This window comes from Parasteatoda tepidariorum, chromosome 8 (genome assembly GCF_043381705.1).
Source record: "Parasteatoda tepidariorum isolate YZ-2023 chromosome 8, CAS_Ptep_4.0, whole genome shotgun sequence".
NCBI classification, from domain to species: Eukaryota; Metazoa; Arthropoda; class Arachnida; order Araneae; family Theridiidae; genus Parasteatoda; species Parasteatoda tepidariorum.
The window spans coordinates 24,794,483-24,811,704 of NC_092211.1; the positions used below are offsets into that span (position 1 = coordinate 24,794,483).

The 17,222-nt window shown below is 27.0% G+C and overlaps 1 protein-coding gene across 6 annotated transcripts in view; it reads right to left on the reverse strand.

Annotated features, from left to right (window-relative positions):
- The window catches only part of LOC107455064 (apoptosis-stimulating of p53 protein 1), a 453,339-nt gene that overhangs the window by 138,898 nt on the left and 297,219 nt on the right, over nucleotides 1-17,222 (reverse strand). For 2 of the 6 annotated variants that reach the window (XM_071184509.1, XM_016072476.4), the window contains exon 1: nucleotides 1,113-1,262. The exons of the other annotated variants lie outside the window; for them this stretch is intronic. In XM_071184509.1, coding sequence (XP_071040610.1) covers nucleotides 1,113-1,121 — 9 coding nt within the window. In that variant the 5' untranslated portion in view covers nucleotides 1,122-1,262. Of the gene's footprint in view, nucleotides 1-1,112; nucleotides 1,263-17,222 lie in introns of those variants that run through there. 6 annotated transcript variants of the gene reach the window in all.

Genomic DNA, 17,222 nt, shown 5'->3' on the forward strand with positions numbered 1-17,222 from the left:
TTATATTTAAAATCATATTTATAATAATTATATTTATACCTATGTAATAAGAATAATTCCCATGATTCAATTAAAATATTGTTGAACAACTTTTGTACTCAATTAGTTAAATATTATATATAAAGATAGAATGATAATTAAGCTAAGCCTTTATTACTGCAGCGAATGCCACTTTTTTTTTTCAATTGCCATTTCTTTTTTCTATTTTTTGTAATAATAAATTCTCAAACATACAATTAATTCAGTTAAAGAACAAGCTGAACGCTTGCTTATTAGTTACGTTTGATTTGATTTTGAATTTCATCATTATACAATTTAAAAACTGAACAATAAATGGTTTAACTTCTCATTGCTGTACACAATGTTAAAAAAAAATAACCTTTCAAAAAATGAAACGAATAATTACTGTAAAGAAATATTTTTTATAAAAGCAATTTCATAAAATAAAAATTAATTAATCGGAACAATTCTCGCTTATCTAATAGTGTAATCAGCACAGAAAATAGAAACTAAGTTTTCTTCATGATATTTTNTTTATCGAAGATATCAAGTTGGATTTGAATTATCAGCACTTTTAAAGGCTAATTTAAATAAAATTAATAGCCATCATACTTTTAGAAAAAAAAGTTAAAATACGATTAATAATTAAGTTTCTTCATGATATTTTAAGGAAAATATTCTATTTAAGAATATTTAGGTGTTCAATTTCAATATTATTTCAAATTCAAAACAAACTAAACTGAATCCCATTACATGGGATAGAGAAAAATGATTTAATTTTCAACGAAAGGTTTGGGCTAATCATTTTGTTACTTTGTGTGCTTTTAACAATGAATAATTGTAAAGAAAAACAGACGATACATAGCATTTAAAAACAAATGATTCAAGAAGTTCCGCCTCTAACCCCCTTTAGTTGGCCGTACTGCGGGCCCGACCAACAAAACAACCTGTCAGATTCCTTCCCAGACTACCTTGCGCGGGACATACGTAACTTTTTCCCCCTTTTTAAAGTAAGAAAGAGCCAAAACAAAACTTCGTAAGTTGACGGAATCGAATAATAAAAAAATCACAGAAGTGACAGTTGCGATAAGGTGAAATGCTTAAACACTTACCAACACCATGTTCTTGTGTGTAATCCTCAGTAAAAAAATTTATAATCCAAGGTTGGGAAGTATTTTTTTTAACACAATTTCACTATGTATCAAGTTTTAGAGCAGACGAGAAACCTGCTCGAATGCCGCCATTTTGAAGAATGAATGGTTCCACCGTTTCGCGCGGCGTCGTCGGCGTTGCTAAGGTGTATTATCATGTGACATGTGACGTCACTGGAATGCTGTGACAGGTGTATGAGGGAGGGGACCAGGTAATGTTTTGAGTTTTACGACTTTTGGAGTTACGAACACGGAACAGCAACTTGATTCAACTATAGCGTTCTGTTCTCTCATTTTTTCTTCTTTGATTTTTTTTTTTAATATGATGTAAATTTTCAAACGTGTTTTGAATTTTTATTTCTAGTTCACTCATATTCTTTTTTATTCTTTTCACCTTAGTTGTGGTTTACATTGCTTATGTTTACAGCAAAAATTGTAAACAAAAGCAAAAAGTTGATTATTATAAAAAACAATCAATCAATGCAAACATTATGCAGACATGAAGGCATTGTTTCTCATTATATCATTGTATGTATAATGTATGAAACTAATGTATGAGTAATTAATATTACATTTATATTCAAGTATCATGTATTGTAAATAGTACATTATTTTAAATATTAAAAAATAAATTGAAAAAGTTTATCTTTTTAGAATTGGTTCCTGTTAACAATTTTATCTAGCAATCTATGCAAACCTTTCCATATAATTAAAGTGATCGAAAACAATATTCATAAAATTTTGTTATAATTTAATTATAATTATAAAAAAAACAATCTGTGAATGGCGTGACATTGTTTTGCTTTAGTCAGGCCTAATGAGCAAGGCGGGAAAACATTCGTACAAATTTTTCAGTGCATAACACGTTGCTTTATTTTAATTATAACAGTGTTTAATTTTATTAGTGTAATAAAAAGTTCAAGTAATTAAAGGTAATAAAAAAAAAGAGAGGGAACTGTAAATTACTTCAATAAAAATAGAATATTTCTTTTAAAATAATTTAAGATGTCAGCTTGTTATCATTGTGTTAATGGATATTTTAAGAAAACATTAAATGCTATGATTGAAATCTTATAAAAGAAACCAGAAGGATTTTTTATTATTATAATTTAAAAATGATAAATTTAAAGAAAACAGTATATATTTTATTTTTAAATCATGATTAGTTTGTGTAAATATTGAACCAATCGAAGAATTAGTTTAAAATTAAAGTTTAAACATTTTAACGATTAAAATAAGAAAAAAAGTAGATAAAGCTTTTTTGACTTTGCACATTTTTCTATGGATAATTCGAGCATAGCTATCAAGAAAACAAATCTTTTTATTTCTATGTAAACAAAATAATATTTAATTTAATAATAATAAAATATTATATTTTTAAGAGTACTCGATGCTTCTATGTAATGTTTAGATTCATAATTCTTTGCTGATCATAATAAATTATAAAACTTCATATAAATCGTGTTATTAAATTGTGCGATATTTCAATACAAACTATCAATGTAGTAGTAGTAGTTTCAATGTATCTTAGTAGTTTCATTTATTTGTACGATGGATAATCAATTTATACTTCATTTTCGTTGTCCGAAAGATTACCTTGAATTTAAAATGCATTTTAAAGTAAGCTTTTCAAACAACTTTTAAACTCAGACCCTCAATCTATTTGTTTTATAAAAAAACTTTTAAAAAAATTACAATTTTGATGCATAGTACTTAAAATTTGCAACAAATTGGTTTTTATATTAGTTTGCTTAAAAAAACTTTTGAAATTTCTTACTAAACGCGGGCTTTTTTTATTAAATTATATTCAACTTTTAAATTCATTTTTAATTTCTTTCAAATGCATTAAGGAACAGGGAATAATTAGTTTTAACCAAATTCATAATTCCTTCATTTTATTAAAAATATGATATTTGTACACTGTAAAAAAACATCGATAAAATTACTGTAAAAAGTTCCGACATCCTGAGTGCATCATCTGTAAAATTAATTTTACAGTAAAATCTATTTTTACCACAAAATTTTATGCTGTATATTTTAAAGTAACTATTATTTAACCACAGTGACTGTGAATATTACAGTAAAAATTAGTGAAATATTACTGTAAACATTATGGTATATCAGATTTTTCATTCCGTAAAATTTCACTGTAAAAAAGGATTTTACAGTAAAAACTATCGGCACGCTGATTGTAGGTGCGTTTTACCATAAATTGATCCGGAATTTTTTACAGTATACTCGCAGTTTATCGGTGTATAAAATTAAATCCCAAGGATATATTGGACTTTTATGTATTGTATATTTTTTTTTTAATCGTGATCAATTGTGATAATAACCATCATCTGAAACAACAACCATAGTTGGAAGGGAANCCTATACTCGCAGTTTATCGATGTATAAAATTAAATCCCAAGGATATATTGGACTTTTATGTATTGTATATTTTTTTTTTAATCGTGATCAATTGTGATAATAACCATCATCTGAAACAACAACCATAGTTGGAAGGGAAAAAAAAGTTTAAAATTAAACGAAATGTATTGATATTTTAAATTTTATTGCTGATCAATACATTATAATTCAATTCATTCATTCTTATTTAACCACCATTTTCTTTCTCTCTATATAGAATAACAAGTAACAACATTGATTTCCTTACAACTTTCAAATGAAATAAACGCACGCAAAAAATTTAAAACATTTCATTAAAATTGTTCATACATCATACTTTTACTTCTTAGGCTAAATCTAATTGTAAATTAAAATGGTAAAAAAGAAGCGAAAAAATCTTCATAGGGCAAATAATTGTTTAAGTTTTTATTTTACTAAATCCACAAAAGAAATTTGTAGAACAAAACGTTTTTTTTTTTCTTATTCTGCTAAAGCAAAGCCAAATTTTTTTACTCACGTTTGATGTCGATACACAAAATATATGTACACTTTTTCTTTACTAAACAGCTTTAAAAATTTTGTATTTGTTTCATCAAAAACAACATTGTTATTAGTATTTCAAATTTAACAACATATTAACCTTTTAAACAAAACGTTCAGACTCTCTAACTAATTGTGTTCTTGTTTTTAATTAAATGGTGTATTATATTCAGATAATGATGTTTGTATAACTAGCTTTTTAGTAAGTTCATTATTTTAATAAAATGTGATATTTCTACTTCTATTAATGTATAAAATAGCTTGTTTATTTTATATACTGTTTGTTGTATTTTTACTATTATTTTTTTCTACTTTTTAGTTTTTTTTTTAACTATATTGATTTAATAATAGCGGTTGTGTTAATCACCTTAAGGGTTTTCCATCAAATATGAGTCTAATTTACAATTTACTTCTTCTAATTTACAATTTATTATGACAGGGCTACGAAATGCACGACACCTTCCTACGAAACCTCCCCTAACGTTTAATAAAATAACATATTTTAGCTGAAAAGAAACTCGTAGGTATAGAGAAGAAATAGTCAACTGATAGTTTTCATTAGTATCCATATAACAGTTTCAACTCCAACTCAATTTGTTTCAAGATACAAAGGAATGAAATCGTTTTTATAAAACGTACATTATATAGTTACAATACCAGAGAGAGAGAAAAAAAACATATATTTTTGAAGAAATAGTTTTTTTAAATATATGTTTTTGGAAAAACACTTGCTATTCAAATTTAACCCGCATAGGAGTGAGAAAGTGAGCGGGAAAAGTGTTCGTAGCCTGTCGGCTGGAATCGAACCAAGGACCTCCATGACTGTAACAGGATGCTCTAACCACCATAAAAAAAGGTCTGCAGTCCAGACCAGAGGGTGAGTTAAGGTGGTTTATATACATTGAGAAAAAAAATAGGGTAAAACTACCAGAATAACAAACAATTATAGAATAACAAACTGAAAAACCGTTTATGGCCTAAAATCATATATTTCACCGTAAATATATGAAATTGAACTATAGAACGTCCGTTGTATCATTTCAATAAAAAAAATTTTCATTCTAATTTGTTAAATGTTATTACTTAAATACGATATGAAGAGTGCCATTTGAAACAATGTCACACTGAGAAACTGTTCATGTCACAAAAGCTTATGTTCAAATTTGCGAAATTGACTTCTAAAACATGCATTAAATCGTTTTATTTCAGAAGAAAAAAAACATTATTTTGTCAGCTGTTTTGGGGAAAAAAGTGTGAAAGTCAAATGCAGCGTTCGTTATATTTATAAGGAATGACAGAGCGAGAAAATAGTTATGGCCTAATAAAATATATTTGGTGTTGTAAATTTATGAAACTTGTTTCATAAATTTGCAACATTTTATGAAACAAGTTTCATATTTCAGTCAGAAAAAAAAAACTGCTTTCAATTACGAATTTTAATATACACTAAGAAAAAATTTGCGGTTAAAGCTACCATATTACGTTAAAAATTGCCGTATTTCTGCGTCTCTTTGAACATCAAAAAGCACGATAGAGACGAACTGCCTTGTTAATGATTTTAGTAAAATAAACAATAAAATATATTTTTATAATACGTGATAAAATTTGATAAACGTGGTGAAATGCTGTAATTTCATCATGTTATCTCACCTTAAACTATAGCATAACAACTATTTATTCAGTTACATTTACTTTTCAGTTTTGTATTACTTACTAAATGAATGGTAACACGAACTGCAATTTTGAAAACCAGAACCATATGAACGGAAAAGTTACCAAACAAAAGGTTTAAATACCATATATTTTGGCTTTATTTACCAAAGTCTCATTTTTTTTTTTTTTTACCGGAAATGTCATTACCTTATAGTACGATTATTTGACCAGAAATTTTTTTTTCTGTGTGAAGTGATTTTAAAAGTTACGTGGTAAATCAACAAGTACTAATTAAAAAAACATAGTTCAATTGGAGAATAATCTTTTATACAATTTATTACAGTATTTTTTTTTCCTTTGTTTACTATTTTAATAGTAAATATAGATAAAGTAAAAGGCATAGAAGACAAAACTGTAACGTGAGTCATAGCACTAAAACCCAAATTGTTGTATTTATTTTACTGTATTTTGATTTTTTTTTCCCCTCTGCAAATTCTTCCGCATTTCTTTCCGCAGACTTGTAATAAAAAAAAATTAAAAAAAACATATCGAAGAGAAAAAAAAAAGAACGGAAACAGAATAAAAACAGGTATGTCCTAGACATAGTAGGGATTCTCACCCCCACAGTCCCTCCCATACACTCCTTTCCCTCTATAAGGATTCCTCTATTGAAAATATGCGAGGAATGATTACAGTTGTATGACTGAAAAAAAAAATAGTTTGGAGGGTAGGGTTGATAAGGATTCTGAGAGAGAGGTTTTTAGAGGAAGCCGAATGTTCGATTGAGCTATGAATTTCTTGCCCTACCCTATTCCAAGAAAGAATATATGAGTTTATGGGAGGGTTTTTTCAGCCTTGCAACCTGTTTTTGAAAAGGTCTAGTTTTCCTTGTTTTCTAAAAACGGTCAAGTGAAATAATAAATATAAGGATTCGACCTTTTATCTGTTCCAAAGAATTATATGCACTGTTTATAGCAACGCTTTGAATGGGTTATAACTGAATCTCTTATTCTATAGTTTCACTCTAAATGTCATTCCGAAAATACGGTAATTTTTAAGTTTAAGGGCATAATATTTTCAGGAAGAAAAAAAAAGTATAGAATATTAAGTCATTCCAAAATATAGTTAAAATATCCAATTTTAAATAGAAAATTTATGAGCATATTTGTTGATGTTTCTCTCTAGAGAAGAATAATGGTATGTTGCACTCTTCTTTTTTTAAAAACCAATGGTTCGGTTTTTTAAAAAAAATCATCTTTATCGAATAAATGCAGTGCAAATAATATTCTGTATTTATTTTTATTTTTTAATAAAAATTTAAAAATACTCAATTAAATATTTTTTTTTGACTTAATATAATTTTATTCTAAAAAATGCTTTTAAATAATTAATTGCGACCATTGTTTTTTGTTTTAATAATATTTTTTATTCATAAGAATAGATTTTAGATAAATTGATTGAAAAATAAATTAACTCCAGATTTTATTGCACTGAGTAAAACTACTTTTTGCAAGTTTAAAAAAAATATGTAAAACTATTTTGACATTATAATATATGACAACTAGAAAATAAGAATAAAAAATACATAGATTTACTCAATCAGCCTAACTTTGTTTAGTCTTATCGCTATGAGCATCGTATTATGAATGATAATCAGATTAATTGAACAATGAATGATATTATTTTAACTAGCCTGAAAATATTCGCTTAGGATCATTTCAAGCTACTTGAAATGAATCACTCCAATATAGCAATGTATGACTTTTTTTCGTATTCTCCACGAAGCATCTAGGCTCATTGCTTCAAGCAGTGTTAGGCTGATTAGAAAACGGACATTTTCAATTAGTTTAATGCTTCGGAAAATCAAGACGAGGTTTGCTAAGCGCTTGATGATCCAATTAGCCATACATAAATGTGCACAAATAAAAACTTATCTTTTTTTCCACTTATTTCTTCCCAAAAATCGAGATTTGTGTCTCTTTCTTAAAAAAATCGAATAGCAAGGAAACATAAATTTTCTTTTCTGAAAAGATGTATCGTTATCTTGATGCACAATAAGATGTTTATTCTCAATAAGTATTAGTTGATTCGATTAAAAATATTAAAGCTACAATGGGATTAAACTAAAATAAATTTGTTATTCATAATATAAATTTCCTCGCGGCGCAACGGAATGAACAAATATTTTTTGGAATTCTTCATACTAATATATTTTTTCAAAATATATTTCTAAATTCTATCAAAACAATACCTGATGCTACGATTTTACACTTGACTGATTTCTGACAAAATTTCTCCGGCCCGCAGCAATAGATGCGCCACCGTACTACATATTTTTACTGGGAGGTGATGACATTTATGGCCCGCAGTCGTGAAGGGCACGTCAAAATGTCATAGAACAGGCATGCATTTCGACGAAAAACGTATAAAGATATATTTTATTTTACAGTAACCGAAAGAACACAGGTTGGAAAAATATGACGCTAAAAAAGAAGATAACGAATTCCATGGAATGCGTCGTGTAGAAAGCAAACGATATTTTAGAAATGGGAGAAAATATAAGGATTTGAAATACTGAAAATAAGATGAGAAAAGCAAAACGATTTTTTCCGACTAAAACGATTTGCTTTTATTATATTTTCAAAAGATATTTTCTTTTATCAATTTTAAGTTCATGTTTCACTATCAGGTTAATGATTTTATTGAAAATTTTAAACAATATAAACGTCAAAAAATGAATTAAAAATATTTAATGTTTAAATTAAGAAATAACTTAGTCGAAGTATTTGTGGAAGATATTCGAGACTTGTTTTTAAACAATTAACTTTTTATTATATTTTCTGAATATAATTGGTTTCAAAGTAAAATTTGTATTTTTGTATAAAATTAATGATTAATTATTCTGTTAAAAATTTTAAAAAGTATAAAGTTTGCAGAAGTAAAAATATTATTTGTTAAATTTGGAAATTGTAGTAAAATTGCTTTTTATTTTATAGAAGAATCATAAAATCTTGTTCTCAAACAATTTATTTTTTAGTATATTTTCAAAACATTTTCACTCATTGTCAACACTCATAATTTGAGCTTGTATTATCAACTAAGAATAAATCTCTTACAATGGGAAATTTGAACGCAATACGAAATTAGAAAATATTCAATAAGGTATTAAAAAATAAATGGTTCACGAATACCAACGACGATGAATAACGAATAACGACGGTTATGTTTCAGTTAAAAATATGCGTCAAATCTTTTTCATGCAAAAAAGAAAAGAAAAAAAAAACTTCTATAAAACATTTGAAATCAATTGTACGCTTTTGTTTATTTCATGTATTGATTTAGGTCAGAGGTCGCCAAAGTGGTCTATATAGACCCCCAGGGGTCTATTTAACAAAAGCAGGGGTCGATCTGAGACAGGGGGGCGAATGGGGGTCGATCCGAATCGGAAGGGTCGGAAAAAAAACAGTTCTCAATACGCAAATCACACATACCTAATTAAGTATGTAAAATTTGTGAATTTTTTTTATAATTGACTCAATATCAGTTTCTTTATAAAACATAAATTAATAAACGTATATTTATTGGGGTGAAACAAGTATTTACGTACCACCGCGCAGTGGCACGAACTCAGCGCAGTTTATAAGTCATATGCATATGTGCGCTTGTCCAAATGTCACGTGTGACGAGCATTGACGTTACAAATGCAAATATCATACGCAGTTTCAGCTATCTTTGCAAACTGTGTTGAATATTTGCAGTGTCATTATTAAAACTTTTATAGTTTTGGATAATTAGTTATTGTTTCGATAAAACCATTCGTTTGGTTTAGATATCAATTTTAATTATCAATGCACAAAAAAGAAGGTAAGCATTAATAATATGGATTAGTACAGCCCGCGACAAAACTATAGCACACTTTGTATTTTTTTACGAAAATTACAAAATTGACCAATTTTGACGAAAATTAAAATTGACCAATTTTGAACCCAATATAGCGAACCTTGCAAAAAAACACCAGGCACACCCATCTCATTGATCAAGAAGCAGTAAATCTTTAGTTACTTTACTTATTATATCTACTTATGCATAATTACTTATTATTTAATAATAAGGTATTTAAATTTCAATATTAATATATTTTTCATAAAACTATTGTTACACAATGTACTATTACTTTAATAAATGTTTAAAATCATAAAATAAATGTACAAACACAGTATCTAATAGAGTTTTATTTTAATTAACAGAAAATTACTTTTGTGGGGGTCGATGGAGATTTCGAAAAATTATATAGGGGTCGATGATCAAAAAAGTTTGGCGACCCCTGATTTAGGTAGATCAATTTTTATGTTTCAAAATAACTTCAATGTTCAAAAGAAAAATAGTATGTGCTACTCACCCTGATTGAAAAGTAATGCCTCGGTTAAAAATAATAATAACAATTTTCGATGAATTCTGTGGTGTAAATAACACTTCTGAAATTTCAATTTAAATAGAAATTCAAAAACAATTTATTTACTGTTTTCTTTTTTAATTATTTCATTTATAATTTAAGAAATATTTTTAATTATTAATTATAATTGTTGTTTTAATACAGATTTTTGTTTAAATATTATTTTTCAATATTTAATTATAATAAAAATTTTTTTTTTTAAATACTAATTCGTATTTCACGCATACACGCGATTCTTTCAATTCTAGAGTGATTGTACACGGTAAAAATTCCGGATCAAATTACGGTTTGATATCGATACTTTGGGAGCCTCACCCGTAAAATTCATTTCACGGTAAAATCCATTTTTATCGTAAAATATTATACCGTAATTTTTACAGTAATGTTTATTGAATTAGAGTAATTCAGTGATTTTACTGTATTTATTTCTGTAAAAATTACGGTGTATCAGATGTTTTACTTCGTAACATGCTCCGGTAAAAATGGATTTTAAGGTAAAATGGTACTGAGGATGCCAGTACTTTTTACTGCAATTTGATTCGTAATTTTTTCCACAGTGTTCTCATTTATTAATTTTTAATTATTATATAAATTTTTACCCTCTAAAATTTTAGAAATTGCAGAAAATTGGATGCAAAATTACAATTTTTTAAAACAAAATAAGCGTCCAAGAATAAACAAAAAAACATGTAAAAAGAATGCATTCAATTTTTTTTACAACTACAAACACCTATTATAATCAGTACGTCTAAATGATGAATGAATTTATTCATGATGAATCAAATAGGATCTGTTACGAAAAGGTTATCAAACACACCGCTGTAATATTCAAAATACCTGCGCTTGGCCAAAGAATACCTTAAAAAAATATTATTGTTCTTTGTTCGCCAAGTACCTGCGCGCTTAACACTAAGTACAATTAAATGAAATGTTATCGGGAATCAGTATTTAACAAAATTAAATAAAACGCGAGATCTTAAAATGCACTTGCTCAAATAAATGTCACACTTAATTAATTTAATAATGTAGGGTCATTTCTCGACAGTTATGTAGTATTTGGTTTTTAACATTTAGTTTTTAACATTTGGTTTTTAATGAATTTTTTTTTATTTTAAAAAATATCTTGGAATAATTAATAATAATCTCTGTTTTAACCCATTTTAGACATATAAATTTAATGAAATGTGGTAATATTTTCATTTAAATATACCTACATTACATTAGTTAAAACACAAAAAAATTTCTTGCATAAAAAATTATATTTTATTTAAGAAATAAAATGGTACGTATAGGCACCATTCATCAAATTAATAAACAAACCATTTAGTTGAACGCTTGTTTTTTTATATGAAATTCATTTTATTTATTTTTTTTTATTTACTGACTTGAAACTTTATTCATCTTTAATCCATCATACAAACATAATGATAAATCTCAAAAGGAATAATTATGCATTAAAAAAAAATTCATTTGTCAATAACGGTTTAAGTTTAAAAAAACTTTAATGGTTTAAAAATTTCTCGGCATAAAGTGTTTACTCCAATTGAATTAGTATTAATTTTTGGGTGTCTCTTGCTGTCATAATTTTCCGAAAACTAGAAATTAAAATTTCACCACTTTTTAAAATAAAACTAACTATTAAGAATAAATCAAAAAAGCGTGTCAAAAGAATCCATTTAATCTTGTTGACAACTACAAAAGCGCCTATTATTAACAGTAAGTTGAAATGATTAATGAAATTTATTCATGATTACGAAAAAGGTTATAAAATACCCAGCTGGAATATTCAAAATACCTGCAGGCTTATCACAAATTACAATTAACTGAAATGTTATCAGGAATCAGTTTCCAACGAAATTAAATAGGAAGCGAGAACTTAAAACTCACTCGCCTGAATAAATTTCAGAATTGATTAATTAAATAATGCAGGGTCAGATCTCGACAGTCATTCTATTTAAATGTAAATTCATCACAGCGCTATGCATAAAATAGTTGACATTACTGAGTGATTTTTGATACATTCTAACTGTAAATTAACGTTCTGTGATTTATACAGGTGTGTATGACAATTAACAAAATTGCGTTTTCATAATAATTTATGAGAGCATTATTTTACGAGTAGGAACTATTAATCATATTCAAAAGAGAAATTACCATTTTTTTTTCGGTTCATAGTAGATCAGGATTCTTTATTCCATCATTGTTTAGAGTAGACATATTAAACATAAGACCCGCAGGCCACATTTAGCTTGCCGGTCAGTCAACTATAGTCAGCGATTTATGGTAAACGATAGTTCTGAAAAAAGTTTTTCCTTTTTTTTTGATTTCACATTAAGTATATATTTGTTCCTCTTTACTAAGAACTCATAATTTTTAAATTATTCTATGAAACATGTGTCTTCAATCTTCAATAAAACTATTAGATATATTTAGGAATGAAATAAACATTGTTTTTCAATTGAAAGTAGATCAGGATTCATTATTCCATTGTTTAAGGTAAGTATGTTAAAACACGTGACCAGAGGGTCAGATTTGCTCGTAAGTTAGCCAACCATATATTCAGCCATGTATGGTATGTGACGACCCCGAAATATGTTTTTGTTAATTTCACGTTTCGTAAATACTTCTTTTCATTTTTTACCAAGTAATTATAAACTCGTAATTATTAAATTATTGAAGTGAAACTTCTAATGCGACTTCCAACAAGGTTTAAACGTTTAACGCTACCATGGTAACGCTTGCCTGTGATCCTTGCAGGAGATATTAATGTGAATTTCTCGTTACCTGAAGCTGAAACATTATTAACCTTCCTTAAAGACAAATTCGGATTGGAAATGATAAATGGTAGGAATGATCCAACAACCAAAGGGGGAACTACCACCATTGATGCAGTTTTTGCATGAAATATTGAAAAAATAGAGCTCAAACATTTCGTATCTTACTTTAGTTATCATAATCCCATTGTAAATGTTATAGATTTGGATATTTCTCCACTCGAAAATGATAATTAAAAGATGCGATCAATTGTGAATTGTAAGCAATGTTAATAAAGTTTGTCTTAAAGAAACAATATGATTTCACTAAAAATCTATTTCTACACCTTCCAATTTTCATTTCCACATTATGAAGTTTCACTTCTTCCGCGTGGAGGGACTCCACGCACTATTTTTATTTGAAACATGACTTCTATAAAACTATTAGTCGTCTTTAAAAGTAAAATTAACATTGCTCTCCATTTTCTTTTTTTATTATTTTTTTTTTCCTATTCAAAGTAGATCAGGACTCATAAATCAATCATTGTAGGTATGTTGAATACGAGACTAAGAGGCTACATTAATCCATATCAGCGATTTTTGGTACGCGATGACCCCGAAATATGTGTTTTTTATTAATTTTTCATTTGAAAAATACTTTTTCTTATTTTTATAAAGAAATTAGATACCCATAATTCCTAAGTTATGCTTTGAAATATATCTTCAATAAATCTTAAACTTTTTATTAAAGAAACATATTTATTAAAATAACATATAATTTCCTCTCACTTGCTCACTATAACAAAATTTAAAACATTTTATAGAATTATAAAAGTTTTATTTTTATTCAATTTTGTTAAAAATTACGCTCGTGATATACAAACGCCATGTAATTCAGCCTTTCTAGGGAATCAACATTGACATACTTGTTGGTTTATTCAGAGAATTTAGAATTTTATTATAAATGTTTTACTATACGTATTTTAAAGGTTTAATGTATATTAATGTTTTGTAATATTTTTAAACGACGTTAAAGTTAGAGGTAAAAATTTATTCATTATTTAAGTAAGAAATGTCTTCAAATCCATTGAAAAGTTTTAAAAAAAATTTTAGAAAATATTCTATAGTAATTAAAAGTGATAACAAGTTTGAAAAAATACTTCACAATCCAAAATTACAAATTTTTATTTGCTTTCGATAATTATAGTGTTAATACCTTAGAAATACTGAATGTATAGCAATTGTAAGAACTTTTTATTCACCACACAATTTGTTTTTGAAAGTTTCTTGTTTAAACAAATATTGTACAGATCATAGTAAGATAACGAATTGAATATCAGTTAATTTTGCTTATATTAATTAAAACGTAGTGGTTTATGCAATTTGCTCGTTAAATCAGGTAGTTTGTTAAATAACAAATATGCAATATTACCACATGAAGAAAAAATGGTAAAATTACCGTACTGTATGGTAATGAAATTTCTGGTAATAAAAAATACCCATAATTCTGGTTAATAAAATCAATAGATGCGGTGTTTAAGCCATTCTATTGGTAATTTTTTCGTTCGTATGGTAACAGTTCACCAGAATTTCTGGTTTTCGAATAATAATTTTTATTATAACAGATTTAGTAAAAAAACCGAGAAATGAATTTAGTTGAATGAATGATTTTTATGCCAAGCTGTAAGGCATCATGATAAAATTACAAAATTTTTCTCATATCATAAAAACCATATTTTATTGCAAATTCTACATTTAAAAAAACATTACCCAGCTTTTTGGTGTGCTTGTAGAGCCAGAAATACGATGAATTCTACCATACATCGATTGTTTTAATCATATTTTTTTCTCAATACAGAAATAAGATTTAAAATGAATAGAAAAGCATCAGAAAATGCTTAAAAATATGTTACTTTTATTTATTTTTTTATTTACATTGAAAAAGAAAAGAATTAAAAGATTTGTTCATGATTTAAAAGTATCTTTCTTCGGAAATTGTTCAAAGCTCAACACATATGGCGTTCAATACATTATTACTAAATTATGACTATCATACAGACTTTTTATGAAGCTTTTGTTTTTACGTTAAACTAACCCTTACTTAAACTTTTTAGAAAAAACCGGAATCTATTTAAATAGTAGCAAAATTTTTTGTATGATTTTTTTTTAACGTTGCAATAATGCCAAAAATTAATTTCTTTAAAAAACATGACAGATCACAATACTACAAAATTTACCACTCAAAAGCCTATACAGAATCGCAAGATGAAAATCAATGGTTTACTTCATGGGGAATTTCCAGTTTAAAAAGGGAAAATTTCCTTTTCTTTTTATAAAAAATTCAAATTTTAAAAGGACTCTAATTGAAGAAAAAATTACTAATACGATTAAAATAAATAAAATCCTCCCAATTTATTAAATTTTCCATGAACTATAAAAAAAAATATCCCTCTAAATAAAAAAGATAAAATATTTAGATTTTAGTAATAACGATTATTAATATTTAAATGAATGGCATTTAACACTAAGGCCAGTTTGTAACAATACCTAAGAAACATAAGAACTGAAACATACAAAAAGACTACTTTCTCAACTATGTTATTACAGGTGATAGAAATGAATTGCGCACCTAACTTTAATCATTGCGACATGTTATTATACACCAATGTCAAGGTCGTGTGTCACATTTTTTCCCTCATGCTCCTCAGGGTGTGAAGTGTTGAATGGCTATTTATCAATTGTAGCGCCACCTGGTGTAAAATATTTTACTAGAATGGTTTTTCTCTACAACTCAGACAAAAAAGAAACGATTCTTATCTTTATAATTCCGTATCACGTAGTCAAATCATGTTTTGAATAATAAAAAGATGGAAGAAAAGAGCGGACAAATTGTTTAATTAGCTGTTGGCACTGTTTAACCTTTAACTATAAATAACTCGCGATTCTCACCATTGTATTCAACAGGAAAAGAATAGTTAGTCATTTGTTTTAAGTTATCTTTCACCAGTTCCTTCCATCAGGTTAATAATTTATGTGCACTTTTTCTGCTTGATGCATAATTACATTTCGTTTAAAGAGTTTAACGTATTTAAATTTAAAGTAATGAATTTAACCATATGATTGTTAAAGTTGAAAACGCGTTGAATAATCGATACTAAATTGAATTGAATGAATTATTTAATTAGATGATTCATGCCATCTGAATAGTTTTAGTGCTTTGTATTGCGTATAATAATCTCGTTTTGAATAAGTAATTCTAATAACAGATTTAAAATGTAGAAACAGCACCCATGTTTTGTTTGATCAAGGCTGAACTAGATCAGTAACTTAATTGTTACGTTAAAAGTTGTTTCAATAAACTGTCACAAAAGCAATGTTGCTTCATGTAAAAATTACGCTTGATACATTACGTTTCGTTTCAAGAATTTAATGCAATTAAATTTAAAGTAATGAATTCAACAATATGTTTGTAAAGTTGAAAAGGCGTTGCATAATCGATACGAGATAGAATTGAACGACTTATTTAATAGGCGCTTCATGTCGTCTGAATGGTTTTAGTGTTTTGTTTTGCGTTTTACTGGCTCTCTGGTTATGAATAAGTAATTCGAAAACCAGATTTAAAAGGTAGAAACAGCACCTATGTTTTGTTTGATCAAGGATGATTTAGATCAGTAACTTAATTATTACGATAAAAGTTGTCTTAATATACTGTATACTGACACAAAAGCTAAGTTGCTCTTGGTAGGTTGGTAACGCCCTCTATGTAAATAATAATTGAAGCTATCTGCTGTGCTTTGTCAATATTTCTCGTTATTATATGAATGGATATGTGTTTTAAAATATAAACTATGATTTATCACTTTAAAAAAGTATAAATTCTTCACTTTCAATTTAGCTTTAAAAAATCTCAGGAGAAATTAAAACTTTTAATATTATAGTATTAAGCTACAGATATTCTTTACAATCACTTATGCATATTGACTGCTAATTTTAATAATAAATTTCAATGAAAACACTTAAAGAACGAAAAAGAGTATAAAACAAATATTGTTTAATTTAGAAATAATTATTGCACTGTATTGAATAATTTCAAAGGCACAATACCGTTCTTTACAATGTCAATATCTAGTATATCATAATAATCAGCTAGCACCTAGCATATCATAATATCTAGTATATCGCACCGCGGCAAGAAAAGTGTCATAACTCTGAAATGCAGTATTTGAGAAAAATCAACTTAAAGAATACTATAACTCTTATTCTGAATTCGACACAAAACTG